The 18,742-nt window shown below is 45.9% G+C and overlaps 1 protein-coding gene across 12 annotated transcripts in view; it reads left to right on the top strand.

The window, feature by feature from the left end:
* UTRN (utrophin) overlaps positions 1–18,742 on the top strand; it is a 473,101-nt gene that overhangs the window by 113,878 nt on the left and 340,481 nt on the right. For 10 of the 12 annotated variants that reach the window (XM_037844841.1, XM_037844842.1, XM_037844845.1 and 7 more), the window contains 10 exons: positions 1,963–2,166; positions 3,047–3,228; positions 3,877–4,027; positions 5,160–5,279; positions 6,850–6,951; positions 9,598–9,705; positions 9,988–10,167; positions 10,943–11,112; positions 13,329–13,452; positions 15,774–15,861. In XM_037844841.1, the coding sequence (XP_037700769.1) occupies positions 1,963–2,166; positions 3,047–3,228; positions 3,877–4,027; positions 5,160–5,279; positions 6,850–6,951; positions 9,598–9,705; positions 9,988–10,167; positions 10,943–11,112; positions 13,329–13,452; positions 15,774–15,861 (1,429 nt within the window). Of the gene's footprint in view, positions 1–1,962; positions 2,167–3,046; positions 3,229–3,876; positions 4,028–5,159; positions 5,280–6,849; positions 6,952–9,597; positions 9,706–9,987; positions 10,168–10,942; positions 11,113–13,328; positions 13,453–15,773; positions 15,862–18,742 lie in introns of those variants that run through there. The other 2 variants (XM_037844838.1, XM_037844847.1) reach the window with 2 other exon arrangements.

The raw sequence follows: 18,742 nt of genomic DNA, 5'->3' as shown, positions 1-18,742 counted from the left end.
TGAGTTTTCATATTTGCTGATTTTCTTGGTCTAAACACACGCACCAGGGCCACATTCAAGTGACCAGAGTTAAGGCTCACAGAATTCCTGAGTATCTATGCAGCAGATGGAGCCCATAGGCGCCGGCTCCAGCTTACAGCGGCGAGGGGCGAGGCAGGAGGGTCTTGGTGGGCAGTGGGTCTGGGCCTGTAGCTGGTGAAGGGTGAGAAAGTGCTTGACCACATCATTCCCACTGCTTTGCAAGGGGAGTGGCAATGCTTTGTAAGAAATATTTTAGACAGGCAGGAAGCATGGGATTTGGGGCTTAAATTTCAGTGCCATGACCACTCTCTTTGGGTTGGTTTGTCTCTGAATCACAGTTCTGTGTATAAAATGTGGATATAAAGTGCCTAAAATGATACACTAATAAGCACTCAATAAACAGCAGCACTTGTTATTAAAGTTTTTTCTCTCAATTTTTTTGGCATTTTCATTCATTCTCATTCAACAAGCTCCTTTCTAAAACAACTGTCATTTAATTTCAATGGAAACCATAATGGTCTTGAATTGACAGAGTATCTGTTTTTTTCCTGTGGTTCAGAGAATTTATCTGTTATTGTAGGTTTCCCTTGTGCAGTAGGTACTAATCCCTTTATTTTCTCCATTATCAAAATAGCACGGCCTGGACAGGGAAGAGACGCTGAGAAGTTGGGCGCTGGAGCCTGGTGCTGGGGTCTCCGAAAGCCCCCGATGCTGGGGGGCCTGACCCCTCACTGACCCCGGGGTGCAGCGATCGCCCACCTCAGTGAGGCCCCGTCTCTGTGGCTCCCGTAGCTTTCCACTTTGTCTCTGGGTTTTGGAATCACTTCTTTATTGGCTCTCGGGTTCTTTTCTTAGAATCCCAGAACCATGGACTATTTTACCTCTTATAGTTAAGGACATTTTCTCTTAAAAAGGAAGACTTCGTTTGCCTTTCACGAGGTGTAGACAGAATAGTCGCTTCTGCTTAGGAATCAGGGTAGAACGATAAGAACTGTGGGAACCGCCGGCTGCGTGGTCGAGAGCCAGTGAACCAACGTTCTCCTCTTCTTGGCGCTTTCCTTGGCGCTTTGGGGGTTGCGTTAAGTTCCTGAAGAAGCTGAGTGCGGGCGAGCCTTGCCGTCCTCTCTGACGGGGTCTGCCGCCCACGCTGCTCAGGGACCCCGTGCCTGCCCCACCCCTGCCCTGTCTTCCCGCAGAGCGTCGGGTGGGCAGCAGGTGATCCCCGCGTGTCTCTGTGAGGGCCCCACAGCTGAGAGTCTCCGAACACTTGGCCTGAAGAAGGCCTTTCCCCTCCCTGTGTCCACGGGTCCCAGGTGACCTCCGGCCACTTGGTGTCTTTCCTGCTTCTCCCACGTCCTCCTCTGTGGCCTGGGGTTTGCTACCAAGTGGTCTCCAGGGTTCTTCTGGCTCCAGGGTTTAGCAGGTCCAGGACTTACCTCTCTCCCTTCCTCTGTCTTTGGCACCATCTGTCTTGTGGTTTAATTAGGGTCCATGTCCAGTTCTCGTTTCCGTCTCTGCTTCTGAAGAGTCCATCCATCCTGCAAGGACCGGCCTGTTTGAGCCCCTCCCTGAGGCTCTCCTCTTTCAGCCTCTGGTGAACTCACGTGGCCCCTTTGGTTGGAACCAGAGACTTGATAACTTGTCTATAAGCTGCTAACAGCCATTTTATTTTTGTTCAGAGGTGATTCATGGGGGTTGTCTCCCTCCCCAACTATACTGGACTCTCCTTGAGTACAGAATCCACGAGCACCGGCAGCTTTGGCCCTTTATGTCCCCTTGGTGTGTGTAATGAGGGCTTTCTGACACTCACGGCCTGACCCTGAGACCTGGGGTTGTGCCTGAGCCACACTGGCGCCCGCCTGGGGTCCTCTGTATGGAGTGTGTTGAACCCCTTCCGGTCTTCACGAAGGCCATGGGCTTTCCTTGGCTTTGGTTTTGCAGAGCTCCGCGCCCGAGGGGGAGCGGGGGAGCGCCCGTGCAGAGACGCCCAGTGCCGCCGCCAGGGCGGACGTGGACCTGGATGGCTACCAGGTTGCCCTGGAGGAGGTGCTCACCTGGCTGCTGTCGGCTGAGGACACCTTCCAGGAGCAGGACGACATCTCTGATGACGTGGAAGAAGTCAAAGACCAGTTCGCGACCCACGAGGTAACTGGGTCTGTGCAGGATCTGTCCGCCACGGTGCCGGTCCTCAGCCGGAGGCGCCATGTCTGTCATTTACTAAATTGTGCTCCACGGAAAGGCCGTGGTGGGTTTTAGGTCTTCCGATGGTGAAATAGAGCTTTGTTATAACGTTGGCATGGGTGAGTGACTGCACCGGAATTACACCTAGGATTTTAATCTTATCCTTACCTTATATTTTATAGAGCCGCTGATGAAAATCAACGCACAGTGTGCTCAGTTCTGAAGTGTAGTGTTGTAGCTAAACAAACAAAATGACGGATCAGAACACCAAGTCTCAGAGTTAAGATTCTTAACCAGGAAGTGATTCTTCTTATTTACTATGATTCAACAAATGTTGTACTCAATGTTCCTGTTCCATTTTATATAATGAAAGTTCCCTGCTATTCTGAGGATGTATTTTGTTGCCATGTAGTGAATCTGACTATATAGCAATCTCTTTGGGATTAAGCAGTTTATTGTGTAGGTGTGGTTGACAGATTTTATTTGCTGTTTGGTTTGAAAATAATAGAAAATGGTGATGATCCATCAGTTCTTGGGTGAGTGTTGTGGTGTATGGGTTATGTTTATTCTTAATACGGTGTTCACCACTGCCAGTAGCGAAATCAGCATCTCGCTCGAGACAGCCGCTGGTGTGAGGTGCAGCCCTGCCCTCCTCGGCCTGCCCCCCTCTTACTTATGCCGGGGGCTCATTTCCTATTTCCAGAGCCTAAAAACTGGATCAGAGTCTACTTTCCTCTTACTCTACGAGGCTGCCTTTCCCGGCAGCGTTGGTATTTGGGCCTCGGCAGTGTATCGTGGCTTTCGGCCGAGAGTGGCTCATGAACACGCTGGCCCTGCCTTCTAGGATTTCATGATGGAGCTGACGGCCCACCAGAGCCGGGTGGGCAGCGTGCTGCAGGTGGGGAACCGGCTCATCACGCAGGGGACGCTGACCGAGGAGGAGGAGTTCGAGATTCAGGAGCAGATGGCCCTGCTGAATGCCCGCTGGGAAGCACTGCGTGTGGACAGCATGGACCGCCAGGCCCGGTGAGTGGGGGCCCGGGGCAGGTGCCTGGGATGGCCTGCCCGGCTGTGGAAACTCAGACCATCACCACTCGCCTGCGCCCTTTTCTTTTGAGGATGTTGTTGGAATTTTGTCTGATTCCTCTTTGAAGTTCCAACAAAACCTAAAAGGAAAAGTTGGATTGCAGAATTATCAAAAATGGGAAAGACATTTCATGGAGACAGTTTTCTATTTGCAGTATGAAAGCTGGCTCACCATAGTCAGAGAGAAAACAGGACTATGTGGGATTGGTCTCCAGTCCCATTTTACAACATTTTTTGAAGCAAGCTTTTCCCCTGGTCTGTTTTATGATTTCACGTATCCTGTACAAAGGAGCAAACTGCATTCCAGTGCGGCTTCCAGCTATTTAATAAACAGGAATTCCTGATCAAGAAACAATGATCCTGATAGGAACAGAGGGTGCTGTTTATTTGCATTCCTTGACTGCATTGAATTGACTCCACTTAGGAGGAAAATAAAAGTTTCCCCTGCCCCTACATTTAAAGGCCACGTGCCCCTTTCAGTGGTAGGGCCAGGCGCGTTCCCTTGCCGTGCTCCGGTGGTGTCCGGCATGTGGGTTTCCCTTGCCAGGGGCAGAAGCCGGTGGAGTGACCCCGTGTCTCCCCTTGCAGGCTGCACGACGTGCTCACGGAGCTGCAGAAGCAGCAGCTGCAGCAGCTGTCCGCCTGGCTGGCGTGCACCGAGGAGCGCATCCGGAAGGTGGAGGCGCGGCCCCTGGATGAGGACCCCAATTCCATGCAAACGCTGCTGGAGGAACACAGAGTAAAGCTGCCAAGTATTTCTCTTATGCTGCATCCCGTTTGGAAAAGCCGCACTGTGTGTCTCAGGGCCCACTGGCCGGCCTCCTCCTGGTGCAGGGGTGGGACCATCCCACAGTGTCCCCACAGCTGGGTGTCCTGAAGTGTGACTTTTCTGAGCCTGGGATGGCCCGGCAGGTGGAAATGGATGTGGATTTATGCCGCTTTCTTAGGAAAGCACACAGCTGTCATCAGATTCCTGGTTTCTGGGCCCACGCATGGCCCAGAGCCATGTGCTGTGGTTAAAGCAGGGCTGAGCAGAGAGGCAAGGCTGGGGTTCCCTGCACCCAGTCCTCCAGGGGCAGGGGGTGCGTCTTCTTTGAACCAGGAGAGGGTCAGGCACTGGATGACAAACCAAAATTTGGCAGGCAGTTTAACTTGGTCACCAATGTAGGAGACCACTTTTTTCATGTTCAAGATAGGGAACGTGGAGTAAATATCTTCTTTGTAAATTGTTTGAAGAATTTTATTATCAATGAAGCATCTAGATAACCAATAAATAAAGGTTTAGGGGCACAATTAAAAAGGTATTTGACAATGTGATCAATAGTCTTTAAATAAATTACCCAAACACACACTTCTAATGGCTTCACCTTGCCCTTCCCTTAGAAGCGATGAGAATGGAAGGCGTTTGTGCTCCTCACTTGCTTTCCTGCCCAACAGTCAGAATAGCTCTTGGCCATCATCGGCTCTCCTCTCTCACTTTATACCATCCCACACTAATTAGAATCGTCTCTGACTCTGTATATCCAAACTCTGCACTCTCTTGACTTCATAATTTCAGGTCTCTATCCTTGTGCAGACACTTGACTCCTTTATGATACTTTTTTTTTTTTTTTTGCCAGAACTTGGGGTAAAAGTTGTGACATCCCATTTGCAATCTGCTATAGTGTTGCATTTTCAGACTGCTCTGGTCCATAATGAAATGTAAAGATGGATAAGGGGTGCTTCCACTGGTAGAGCACTTAGGGTAATGACAAGAAATGTGAGCACCATGCCTCGTTAAGTCTTGTTAATGCTGTTGGCAACCAGGTGGATTCTGGACAGGAAGCTGTGGGAGAGTAGAAGTAATGGTGTATCTAATTTTTTTCCTCTAGAGTTTGCAAAATGACCTCGAGTCTGAGCAGGTGAAGGTGAATTCACTAACGCACATGGTGGTGATTGTTGATGAAAACAGCGGTGAGGGCGTGACGGCCGATCTGGAAAATCAGCTGCAGGTAGGGGCTCCGTGAGTGGGGTCCTGCAGGACCTGGGGTTGGAGAGCAGGTAGCAGGCTGCCCTGTTCTCGTGGTTTATCCTGAAGGGTAGGATGACTTACCTTAGGGTGCACTTCCCAGTCGGGCTCCACGAGAGTGGGTTACAAGAGGGCCCAGGTGTTGGTCCCTTCACCTTGGCCCCAGGAGTGGACGGGCTGGACCAGCTGCCCACTGACCTCCTGCTCAGAATCACCCGAGGAGTTTGTTAAAGTGGATTCCTGGGTTCCTGCTCAGACCTCAGCCCCTGGGGTGGGGCTGCTGAACCTGCACTTGAACAAAATTGTGTGTACATTCCGAAGTGTGAGAGCTGCAGCTATGCAGGATTTTACTCTCCCTGTTTCTCTGGGAGATCAGTGTGTGGCTATCATCAACAGCTCTGGGCACCCCAACAGCTTGCTTCTTCTGCGTAGAGGCGATGGTGTATTGTTTTCACGTCTTTTGACAGATCTATTGGCATTGCATTTGAACAATGCCTGGATTGGCTGATAGGATGTTGCCCTTTATGATTTTCAGTAATTTTCAAAGACTATTATTTCAACAGGCAAAATGCCTTTTCTCTTGTAACATTTAAAGCCTGCCAGTGTTTAGCCACTGAGAAGCAGGTGTTGTGTTTTCCTCCTTCCCAGCGAGGAAGCTGAGATGGAGAGCGGTTAGACCCACGAGGTTGCAGAGATGACGCGTCACCTTGCTGTGAGGGAGACTGTCCCTCCTGCTCTGAGCTCTTTCCTCTTCCCACCCAAAAAAGCTCCCTCTGCTACTCAGGACTGCAGTAGTTCAAATGGGAATGATAAAGTTATTGTTCTCATATAAACAATAGAAATAAGACCTAACCCTTGTTAACCATTATTTACAAAGTGGTATAAAATGAGTTTTTGAAACTCATCATGAGGAATGATTTTTAAAAATGAGTTTACCAAATTTGTTTATTTACTATTGATCATATTTATGAATTTCTACAAATTATAAAATAGAAGCAAGAAAAGTTTATTAAGCATGTTTTATTTTACAGAAATTCATATTCCAAATACACTTCTTGTAAGGTTAAAGCTTTTTCATAATTTTGATACCACAAATGAAAATGTTCTTGGCATTTAAAAGGGTAAGGTTAAGAAATAATTGAGGCACTGAATTTATTATTTTTTTTAGATAATTATAGCTTGAAAACTTTGAAGCACAAAAAAGTAGATATATTTGCTCTATTTTGAAGAAATACGTAAAAATGCCTTTTCATATTTAGAAATGAAAAATGACAGTGAAATGGAAAGAGCAGTCATTCGAAGTCAGAAGATGCAGGAGAGGGTTCTAGTTGGTCCACTTTGAGCCCCTGGATGTGAAACAATCGGTCGACTTCTACAGACCTTACTTTTTCCCATCTATAGAGTTATAGGCTTACCCAATATTATTTTAAAGCAAGTTAAAGTATTTTCTGTTAGTTGCTGTTCTGAGCTACAAAACGAGGGCAGTATGGGCTTTCTTTACGGGCTGGGCTCCCTCGGGAGGCCGGATGACAAGGACGGTGTCTCCCCCCCAGAGGCTCGGCGAGCGCTGGTCGGCCGTGTGCCGCTGGGCTGAGCGGCGCTGGACGAGGCTGCAGGAGGTGAGCCTGCTGTGGCACGAGCTGCGGGAAGAACAGGTGGGAGACCCTCATCCAGCGGCGGTCAAACGCGGCCCGTCTGTAACTGAATAAAGTTGCCTTGGTTACTTTTCTCTGGAAGGAACATACACAAATACATCTTTATTCCTTTTAAAGTCATTTTCTTTCCATTTTATCCATTTTATAACTGCTCATGCAGCTTATTCTTTGAGAGCATGCAACACGGCTACACTGTAGTCATACTTAATTTGATCTGTTTTCTTTGGTTGGAATGTTAGTATTTAGAGATGCTCTTTTCTTGATTTGTTTGACCTTATAATTGTTAGATTTATGTTGGGTAATGCATCAACACAATTCCTAGCTTACGGTTTGTGTTCAATATGTATTAATAAGTGAATCTACTCAATATACTGTGAACTTTAAACCATATGGATTTTTCTTGATTTTAACTAGAATAAGTACTGAAATTAATGAGAAATGTTATTTAGCAAAGTCACTGATATAAAAATTTGTTTATAATCTTGTTTTTCCACTGGGGGTCACTACAGCAAGTGAAGCTGGGGTTCAAACTACCATCTTAATTCTCCAGGCAGGGCGGGGGCCCTTTGCTTATCCTTCACTGGTCTAGAAAAGGAATCAGCAAACCAGAACATGAATAAGCAAAACTCCCCTCCCCATCCCCTAGACTCTTAGGGTTTAGAAAATAAGCAGATGCTCTATTTCACATCTTAGAGTACCCACTTTGATTCTTCTAAATGCATTTCAATTCCATCCACAAAAAGGAACCATATTCTTTTCATGGGAAAAAAAAACAAGTGTATGATGCTTTGTGGTTTACTAAGTATGGTGACAGATGGGACTTCTTAAATGTAGGTTGCAAAAATTGTCCAGATAAAAATCGTTACTCACTTTCCCTACTAATTTTTGGTCGGAATTTTCTTATTAGAGTCACATAATGGACTTTGTTCTGATTCCCGAAATATTTACATTGGCATGGAATCTTGTATTCAGACCAAAGAGTCACATATAGAATAGTTAAATTTTATTTCAAAACTGACAACTGGAGACATTGCTTGCTAGAGAAAACCATTGTGTTACTTTTCTACCAAGTAAACTAATTAAAAATATGGAAAGTAATGATTTGGCAATAAAAAAACAACTCACAGGCTAGTATTTTGGTTCCTGGCATCATGTTAGGCTTTAAAGTGGCCTTTGAGTGGATTTTTACTAGTGATATGGAAGAAAGACTCTTGTAAAAATGTAGAAAGAAGCAAACATCGGCACCTAACATATTGATTATTTGCTGTTGCATGGACTGAGACCAAATGAACTATGTGCATTAAAAGAAGTCTTTCTAGGGCTTCTCGTCCACTCAGTTGCAGAAACTTTAAGGTGGTTGGAAATTAGCTCTGGGAATGAGTTCCGGGAATCTGAGCATGTGCCAACTCCATGGTGGGTGTGGCCTACAGGATTTGACATTCAGGACTCACTGTCCTTTCCAAGCCTGCCTTCCCCGTCCTCCCAGGCGCCCGGTGCTCAGACCCCAGCTGCCTGGCTGTGGCGTCCCAGGCGGCAGCCCCAGGAGAGCAGGGCTGGTTCTGCCTTTTTCCTGCTCTCTTCCCAGTGCCTGGAGCTTCACAGGCTCCTCGGAGTTCTGTTTTGGAAAGGGCGAATGTATTTCATTTGTATTCTCGCCTCTGCTTTTCTTAAAGTGTTGCATCTCCAGGGAATGCCTTTTCCCCATCTCTTTATTTTCCGGGATCCTGGAGTCCGCTGGGAAGTCCTTGCCCCAGGCCCGGAGGTCACGTCTCCTCCCTGGGAGTTAACTAACTGTGTCTTTTCTGGTAGCATCTGCCCCTCTGTCCGTGCCAGGCATTTCTGTCCATGTCTTATCAGCCTTACTAGACCGAAGCAGGGTCCATATCGGCATTTTACTATTTAGTCTTCATTTTTTGGTGGAATTTAGAGGCGAGGCTATGTTAGTTGATAGTAAAACGCTCAGAGGAAGAACTGATTCCACGGCAAACGCAGAACCACGATTCCCCAGGTGTTCCGAAACGGTGGGTGGTGGAGACTGCATCTTGGGAAAGGCGATTCCATTGTGGCCGCAGCTGCTTTCCCACTTGGCCTTTTTATGGCTTAATAAACGCGCCTTGTTGGCCAGTGGGGTTTAAATACCTTTTACTGGTGTGGGACGGTCCTCTGACTGTAGGGTGTGTCACCCTGCTGTGGAACCTGGGGCATCAGCCTGGGTTCCCTGCAGGATGCTCTGCAAAGGCCGCTGGCTTTGGGCTCGGGGTCCCGGGCTGCCTCTGCCACTGGCCAGCACGTGGTCTTGGGCATGTAACTTGGCTTCTCTCTCCTTCCTCCTGAAGATGAGGGGCTGTGCTAAGACAACCTCTGAGCACCCTTCTGCCTCTCGAGAGTTATGATGCGATCCTTTTGGAGACTGGCAAGTGGGCATGAGCCTTTTAGGCCTGGTTTCCCAGGTGTGGGGCTACTGTCCGGTTGCTCTGTTCGAATCTGGGAAGGAAAATTCCCTGCAGAAAGCTGCTGGGTCATCCCTGAGGGGTCCTTCTTATCTCCAGGGAAGCCTCCGACCCCGTAAAAGATTTCTGAACTTGATTAAACTGAATTACCAGATGATTCTGCAGATACATTTCCACCTCTGCTTATTGCTTGCAGTGCCTGCTGAAAGCTTGGCTAACTGAAAAAGAAGAGGCTTTGAATAGAGTCCAGACGAGCAACTTCAAAGACCAAAAGGAACTGAGCGTCAGCGTGCGCTGCCTGGCTGTAAGTCCTGCCGTGGTCGGGGTCCGTGCTGGGAGCGTGAGTTTTTGTGGTTTTTATGAATGGTTAGTACACTTCAATTAGCACGGATTATGGCTCGTTACCTAACTAACACCAAAATGCTGCCCTGCAAAGATCCAGAACCAGGAGCTCTGTGTTTTAGTGTTCCTGAGCTGCACGAACGTAAATTTTACTATTAAATGTCCATGTTTACGCTCCTCGGTGGGGATCAGGAAGATGCGCTCCTGTTTGGAGGGAGCATCTAGTAAGTCTCTGATGCGTTAGATTTTGAAGGAGGACATGGAGATGAAGCGTCACGCCTTGGACCAGCTGAGTGAGATTGGCCGGGACGTGGGTCAGCTGCTGGAAGACCCCCGGGCCTCTGAGAAGATGGGCAGCAGCTTGGAGGAGCTGACTCAGAGGTGGGATTCTTTGGTTCAGAGACTAGAAGATTCCTCCGACCAGGTACTTCTGATTTGGGTAGTACGTTGTGCCACTAAGTAGAAATTTAAATTTGAATGTTCAGATTACTTTTTGTTTTCATGAAATAAAAATACTAGGTAAACTCAAAAGTTGATTCCTTGTAGCCTGGTTTCCTATTAAGTTGAAAAATTGACATGTGAACTTTTCTCTTTTAGTTTCTTAAAAAAAGTAATAAATATTTTTAAAAATTGTTAGTATCCAGTAATTTAGTCCTTAGTAACTGATGACACTTAGACATGTATCTGTTTTCTATTAATCTTAAAATATTTTAATGAATTGGTCTAAAATAAAACTGGTTTGTACATGAACGTTCCTAGCAGCATGATTTATAATAGCCAAAAAGTAGAACCATCTGAATGTCTGTCAGCTGATGAAAGGATAAACAAAATGTGGTGTAACCCTATTGTTCAGTCATAAAAAGGAATGAAATACCGATCCATACAACAAGAATGAACCTTGAAAACATTGACGTTATATGAAATATCAGCGTAGGCAAATCCCGGAGGCAGAGAGCAGGCTGATGGTGGCCAGTGGACGGAAGGTGGGGGGCGGGGAGTGAGTGCTCATGGGTGTGGGGTTTCTTTCCGGGGTGAGGAGAGTGTCCTGGAATTAGATGCTGGTGAAGGTTGCACGAGTCTTTGCTGCACTAATAACCACCAAATGGCACACTTTAAAGGAGTGGGCTTTATGGTATGCACATAGTATCTCAACAAAGCCGATACAAAAACACTAAAGCTTGGGGTGATTTCTCTCTCAGGTGACTCAGGCTGTAGCAAAGCTGGGGATGTCCCAGACTCCTCAGAAGGACCCTCTGGAGACTCTTCATGCGAGGGAACAGGTAACTGCAAAAAAGTCTAAGCAAGAGCTGCCTCCCCCACCCCCACCCAAGAAGAGGCAGATCCACGAGGACCTGGAAGCCAAGAAAAGGTGAGAACTGCTCAGTGTCACACACGCTTCATTCTTGGCACTTATGTGGTCTCATCACTGATCACGTGCATCTAGACATAAATACCGCCACCGAAATCCAGCGCCCGAGCTGCTTGCTGCCCTGTCTTCCGCTGGCTGCTTCGCTTTAGCCGGGCACCGACCTGTCCTCTCCCCACGTGGCCCGAGCTCACTTTGGAGAGCTGCGCGATGGAGCCCTCTTGCCTGCTTGCCCTTCGTTCTCCTTGGGACGCATAATCGCCCTTGATGCCTCCCTTATTATTTCTTCACTCTCCACAAAACTGACAGTTCTGCTCTAGAGACTACCTTATACTTTGTGAATCTCCTTCCTCTTCTTGCTATTTAAAACATATATTTAATTTAGGGAAATCCTTCCTTTTTCCTTCCTTCTTTCCTCTCATTCTTTTTTTCATGTTTTCTTTCTTCCTTTCATTCCTTTGTCAGGTTCTTTAGCAGGTGGTTTGTGTTTGGCTTAAAGATCCATGGTTGGCATAAAACACCTGTTGGCCTTACTGAATCAAAAGCAGATGTGGCATCTTTGTAGTAAGGGTAGCAGCGGCTGACGTTCGTTGGGCTTTTGGTGATGTCAGCTGCCCTGCTGAGCCCGTGCCCGTGCCAGGTACTGGGTGCCACACACACTTCAGCAGCTGGTCCCTGAAACAGCCGTGGGTGGTGCTGTCCCTCTCCCCACTTTCCGGTGGATTCCTGGACCCTTCGGTGGTGTGCTGGGAAACCTCGTTCAGCCTGTCTCCTGGTGGATGGCCATGTACTTATGAGCCCTAGGCAGCTCCTCAGCACGGCAGCTCGTCTGTACCATCCGATGATGGGCAGATCCCCTTTCTCTTCTTGCTGGGCAGCTGCCATCAGTACCAGCTCAAGCAACAAGGGGCTGTCACCTCCTGTCACCTGGCGGACTGTCCATGTGACCGAGGTTGGGGCTCTGGGCAGCTGGTCACTCCTGGCCCCTCCAAGTTTGAAGTTGGCTGGTTGTAGGCATGTCAGATGCTCAGTTCTTGGGTGGGGGGGCTCTCCTCTGACAGATGAAGCAGCAGTCCCGGTTAGGGTGATTGGCTCCCGGATATTCACTTTGGCATCTTCGATGTGGCAAATCCCTGACATTACAAGGAAAGTTACCTCAAAGACAATGCCTCACAGTTCACTAGAAATGCCTCCCATGACGTTTCCCTAAAGACCCTGTGCTGCCGTGGGGAGGGCCGTGGCGGCCTCCTGAGGGTCTGTGGCCAGGTGCTGGCTGAGGGGAGACCACCTGGGTTGAATCCCAGCCCTGCTGTGTTTTAGCTTTGAGGGCTGGGCCAGTTATCTAAAACCTAGAAGGGACGTAATTGCACGTGGTTTGTGAGGTGCGGTGGGCAGGCCCCTCTCGCTCCTCTGCCCCACCTCAGCCCATTCACATTATTCGTGGCCACTGCACCACCACAGCCGCTTCTCCTGCCCTGCCTCCTGTGGTCCTTCTCGGTGAGCAATGAGGGGGCGGTGTAGCCATGCCCGGCTGGTGGGGAAAGCCCCTGACCGGCTCCCCTCACCCCTGGCCCCTCGCTGTTGTGCCAAGTCTTGAGACCCCGCAGGACCTTCCAGCCCCAGGTCCACAGGTTCTGGCCATGGCGGTCTGCAAAGTGCCCCCCCAGCCCCGTGAAGCTGCCTTCTAGGGAGCCAGCCCCCCTGCTGGGATTGGGTGTCCTTCCATGGACCCCTGTCCTGGGCACCCAGCCGGTTCCTTGGCCTTCACCTCTTACCTCCTCTTGCCCTTGCTCTACCAGAGGCTCCCCGAGGGCTGGCACTACATCCAGTTCACCTTCCGATCCCGGGCTCAGCAGTTCCATCGAGTGAGAGACAAGTCTGCTTTAGGGATGCCTGTGCTCGTCCTTTCCCATTAGTAGCTGATCAAATCTGGTTTTCATTATCCACAAGAGTTTTATGGAAATGCATATGATTTCTTATAAAGGTTTTAAATTACATAATTATTTATTTTAATTATTGATATTACAGTATTACTCTTTTCCTATTTTTAATTGTAAATGTATGCACTTACTTTGGGTGGCTGCTGTATGGTTGGGCTACCATTTTGGGGAGTGTTTAAACACGCTTGCCTGGTGGGTGCTTGCATCGCGCTCTTTCTTGAGCCAAGTGTATCAGTAAAGAACGTGCAGGGCAGTGGTAATGCAGGATTTTTCCATCAGGTTTGATGCGGTGAGTGCAGAGCTGCTGACCTGGCTTGGGAAGGCGAAGGCGGTCATTCAGTCCATGGAGATAAAGGAGTATAAGAAGATGGGTGAGACTACAGAAGTAAAAAGGGAGTGGAAGGTAAAACGTTAACAAAAATATCCCAGTGAATAAAACACTTTATGAAGTTAGACTTGCTGTTGGCATAAAGATGTGATGGGATCTAAAAGCTTCCTGTAAAATAAGTGTAGCCATAGAGGTAGCTTTTAGAACCTTCTAGCGGATTCTAAATCGATTCAAGCAGGAGGCTCCTGCCATAGGGTCTCCTGTGGGGGAGGCTGTGTTTTTCCCCCTCCACCTAGGAGATGCGCTGGAAGCGTGGGGTGTGTAGAAACACCAAGCGCGCGCGGCATCTCTGATATACTCCTCAGCAGCTGTGCCACGGGATGGGGGAGGCGGGGGTCCCGCGGTCCCCGGAGCAGCGGGGTCCGGGCGGGAAGGCCTGCGCTGGCCCGGGGGAAGACGGTTTGGGAGCTGGGGGGCAGGACCCGCGGCGGGTCCCCGCAGAGGCCGGAGTTGGCCGTGCGCCCTGGGCGCGCTGGAGCCGGGGCTTCCTTTGTTTTCCTGCGAGGTGCGTGTAGACGGAGCCGAGCGAAGGTGGGAGCGGGTTGGGGTCAGAAGCTGCCCTCCGCGCGGTCTCTACCGCCTTCCGCCTCCAAATCCACACGCACCCTGCAGCCCTCGCCCCCGCCTGCCCCGCTCGCCCAGGCAGCCCCCAGCCCCGGCCTCCCCGGCCCAGCCCGGAGATCTTTCTGGAACGCAGAAGCGAGGCTGCGGGGTAGGGGCTGAGCCCCCGGGCCCTGCGGCGGGGCCCCCGCGTCGGGCTGCGGCTGGGGTGACGGGGCCAAGGAGGAGGGGAGCGGCCGGGCGCGTCCCAGGGGGCCGAGCCCTCTTCTCCAGTTCCGAGAATCCGCTGGTGACTTTCACCATCACTTAACTACCAGGGAATGGGGAGGTTAGAGGGCGCTTTGGGGAGCAAGCCCCAGAAAAGAGACATAAGTTCCATTCTATCGGGAGAACCGGGAACTATTTTCTGGGTAGAAATTCTTGCAGCATTTGGGGAGGCAGGTAACCGCTGTACAAGTTTTTTCACTCGGTGTTTCCCTACACGTTCATTTATTTCGTGGCCCCACGCCGGTAGTAATAGGTGCCAAAGGAGTGGAAAAAAATGTAAAATGAAGACAATTTAATCCTTGTCCTAACTTTTCTTGCAAATTGGGAAAAGAGTCGCTTCATTTTGTCTTAGTGAAAGAATATCTTGTTCCAATAATGAATCCCCCGCGAGAAGCCCTTGTCTCCTCCGCCACTACCATGAGAAGTAGCAAAAACTCACCTTGTCAAAAGCACATTGTCGTTTACTTCCAGTTTGGTGGTGATTTTTTCACAGACTTCAGTTTAACAAAATAAATGGTGTTTCTTAGAAGGTCAATATTTCTTGATCTTTGATTATAAAATGGTTGTGTTAGTCATGTTCAAGTTTGTGTGGGCCGGAACACGAGAGTTCAATTTATTTGGTAATGCCAACCTTTGCATTTTTTTCTTTTAATGCAATTTTATAAGCTGTAGTCACACACCATACAATCTATCAAAAGTGTACAATCAGTGGCTCACAGTGTCATCACCTAGTTGTGCATTCATCAGCATGATCAGTTTTAGAACATTTTCATTCCCCCCCTCAAAAAAAAAAAGAAAAAGAAAACCCAAAAACACCCCTGTATCATTGACCCGTAACCCTGGTGAAGCACATTTCTTACTATTGATGAAAGAATATTAAGATATTACCGTTAACTCCAGTTCATAGATTGCAGCCATGCATTTCTTCCTATATACCGCATGCCTTGCTTAAGCATATTGCCATTATTTAGATGTAATGTATGAAATATGAAGTGCTTGAAGGGTCCATTAGTCCCTAGACTTAATATAACACCCACAAACTATTTCTGTCTCTTTTCCTTTTTAATTAATTTTCGCTTCCCTGACTCTGTCATAGCACATTCAGTTCTTCTGACTCAAACAATTACTTTTATGGTGTGGATTGTACTTAGGCTGTGTATGTCAATGGATATCCTGGATTTAAAACACTCATTTTAATTACTTCCTCTTGATAGGAAGTCATAGTTACAGCACAGAATGATTTTTCTTATAAAAAAGCCCACGTTTATAGTTGCTAGGGGTTTTTGATCATGGTTTGTTCGACTTTACCTTTTCAGATTTATTTAGCTCTGAGGGGCTGGTGGGTAGATTGGGATTGTATAGTTTTGTGTTGGATTCTCCTAGATAAACATTGACTGAACTATGTAAAGAGAATGTGGAAGGGACATTAAGCATCTAAGCCTAAAATACCATCAACATCATAACGAGAAGGAGTTTGCCATCATCTCATATTGGGACTTTATTTTCAGGGATTAGAAAAAGAAAAGACAGAAAGAAGCCCCAAACTGGATGAATTAAACCGAACCGGAAAAATACTTCTGGAGCAAATGGGAAAAGGTGAGATAATTGCCATTTTAAAAATATTTAGATGGTGGCATTGAAGAGTATTTAAAGCTTGACAAATCAACATATATTTTAACACTCTAACATTGTTTTTGCTGAAAAATGGTTCTGAAAACTTTATTAGGCAGCAGAATCTTCTTTCAAATGAACTCTAATGCAGAAGGTGATTATATAAAACAGATAAAAGCAAAGGTTTCTCCTTTTCTGTGGAGATTGGAAAAACTAAATCTTTGATACTCATCAGAAGAGTTAAAATCTGCTGGTGTAAAAAGATTTTAAATTCTCATCCTTTGGGGTTCTCATCTACTGGGAATTGTTTTGGAGGGGGTTGGCATAAGAAAACTTTATGTTGGCAGCATTTGGCAAGCAAAGTCACTTAAGGTAAATTGATTAAGGTTATTTTTTTTTTATTGGAGAAGTTACAGGTTTACAGAAGAATCCTGTACAGAGTCTCCATCTCCCACCCTCTTATTAGTACTTTGCATTAATGTGGTGCATTTATTGCAATTGATGAAAGAACATTTTTATAATTGTACTATTAACTCTAGTCCTCAGTTTATATTAGGGGTCTCTGTGTTGTACTGTCCTATGTTTTTTTTTTTTTTTAATTTTTTTATTCTAGTAACATATACACAACTTAAAATTTCCCCTTTAAATCACTTTAAATCACTTTAAATCACTTTAAAATATATAATTCAGCACTGTTAATTACATTCACAGTGTTGTCCTACCATCGCCACCATCCATCAGTTAAATTTTTCCATCAACCCAAATAGAAACTCTACAATTTGATCATTAACTTCCCATGCCCTGTCCCCACCCTGACACCCTGGTGAACTGTGTTCTAGTTTCTGACTATGAATTTGCTTATTCTAATTATTTCATATCAGTGGAATCGTGCAATAGTTGTCTTTTTGTATCTGGCTTATTTCACTCAACATGATGACTTCAGGGTTCATCCATGGTGTTATATGTCATCAGAACTTCATTCCTTTTCAGAACTGAATAGTATGCCATTGTATGCATATATCACATTTTATTTATTCTTCTGTTGATGGACACTTGCCTAACTTCATCTTTTGCTAATTTTGAGTAATGTTGCTATGGACGTTGGTGTGCAAAAGTCCCTGCTTTCATTTCTTTTAGATATATAACTAGAGGTAGGATTTCTGGGTTTTATGGTAATTCTATACTTAACTTTCTGAGGAACTGTCAAACTATCTTCCACAGTTACATTTTACATTCCCACCAGCAGTGAAAGTGTTCTTATTTTTCCACATTCTCTCCAACACTTATTTTCCATTTTTTAATAGTAGTCATTCTAGTGGGTGTAAAATGGTATCTCATTGTGGTTTTGATTTGTATTTCCCTAATAGCTAATGATGTTAAGCATCTTTTCATGTGCTTTTTGGTTATTTGCATATCTTCTTTGGAAAAATGTCTATCAAGTCTTTGGTTCATTTTTAAAAATTTCATTTTTTGCTTTTTGTTGTTGAGTTGTAGAATTTCTTTATATATTGCAGATATTAAACCCTTATTGTATATGTGGTTTCCAAATATTTTCTCCCATTGTGTAGGTTGTCCTTTTACTTTCATGATAGTCTTTTGACTCAGAAAAAGATTTTAATTTTGATGAGGTCCCAGTTATCTAATTTTTCTTTTGTTGCTTGTATTTTGGATGTAATGTGTTAGAAACCATTGCCTAACACAAGGTCCTGACAAAGGAAGATGTTTCCAAATGTTTTCTTCTAGGAGTTTTATAGTTCTGATTCATATATTTAGGTCTTTGATCCCTTTTGAGTTGTTTTTTGTATGTGGTGTGAGGCCACCTTAGTTCTTCTGTGTATGGAGATCTGGTTTTCCCAGTACCATTTGTTGGAGAGACTCTTCTTTCTCAGTTGAGTAGACTTGGCACCCTTGTCAAAAACCAGTTGGCCATAAATGAGAGGGGTGATTTCTGAATTCTCAGTTCAGCTCCATTGGTCTATATGTCTGTCCTTTTGCCATTACTATGCAGTTTTGATTACTGTTGCTTTGTAATAAGTTTTAAGATCAGAAAGTGTGAGTCCTCCGATGTCATTCTTCATTTTCAAGATGGTTTTAACTATTCTGTGCCCCCTTGCCCTTCCATATAAATATGATGATTGGCTTTTCCATTTCTGCAAGGAAGACTGTTGGAATTTTTATTGGGATTGCATTGAATTTGTATATTGCTTTGGGTAGAATTGCGTCTTAACAATATTTAGTCTTCCGATCCACGAACATGGACTGTCCTTCCATTTATTTAGCAATTTATTTAGAAATTCTTTCATTTTTTAGCAGTGTTTTTTAGTTTTCTGTGTACAAATCCTTTACGTCCCTGGTTAAATTTATTCATAGGTATTCTTCCTATGAAGTTTTCTTCCATTACTAGTTTTCTAAGTTTATCAAGAAAGGGTCCTGGATTTTGTGAAATGCCTTTTCTGCATCAATTGAAATTATCATGTGCTTTTTTTCCCTTTGTTGTGTTAATGTGGAGTATTACAAATGAATTGATTTTCGTAGGTTGAACCACTCTTGCTTACCTGGGACAAATCACACTTGGCCATGGTGTATAATTCTTTTAATGTGCTGTTGATTTGGTTTGCGAGTATTTGTTGAGGATTTTTTGCATCTGTATTTGTAAGAGAAATTGGTCTGTAATTTTATATTCTTGTAATATCTTTTAATTGGCTTTGATATTATGGTGGTGTTGGCTTCATAGAATGAATTAAGTAGTGTTGCCTCTTCAGTTTTTTTGGAGAGTTTGAGCAAGTTTGGTATTAATTCTTTTTGGAATGATTGGTAGAAGTCACCTGTGAAACCATGTGGTCCTGGACTTTTCCTTGTTGGAAGT

The sequence above is a fragment of the Choloepus didactylus genome, chromosome 7, assembly GCF_015220235.1.
Source record: "Choloepus didactylus isolate mChoDid1 chromosome 7, mChoDid1.pri, whole genome shotgun sequence".
NCBI classification, from domain to species: Eukaryota; Metazoa; Chordata; class Mammalia; order Pilosa; family Megalonychidae; genus Choloepus; species Choloepus didactylus.
This window is presented reverse-complemented; position numbering and strand designations above follow the sequence as displayed.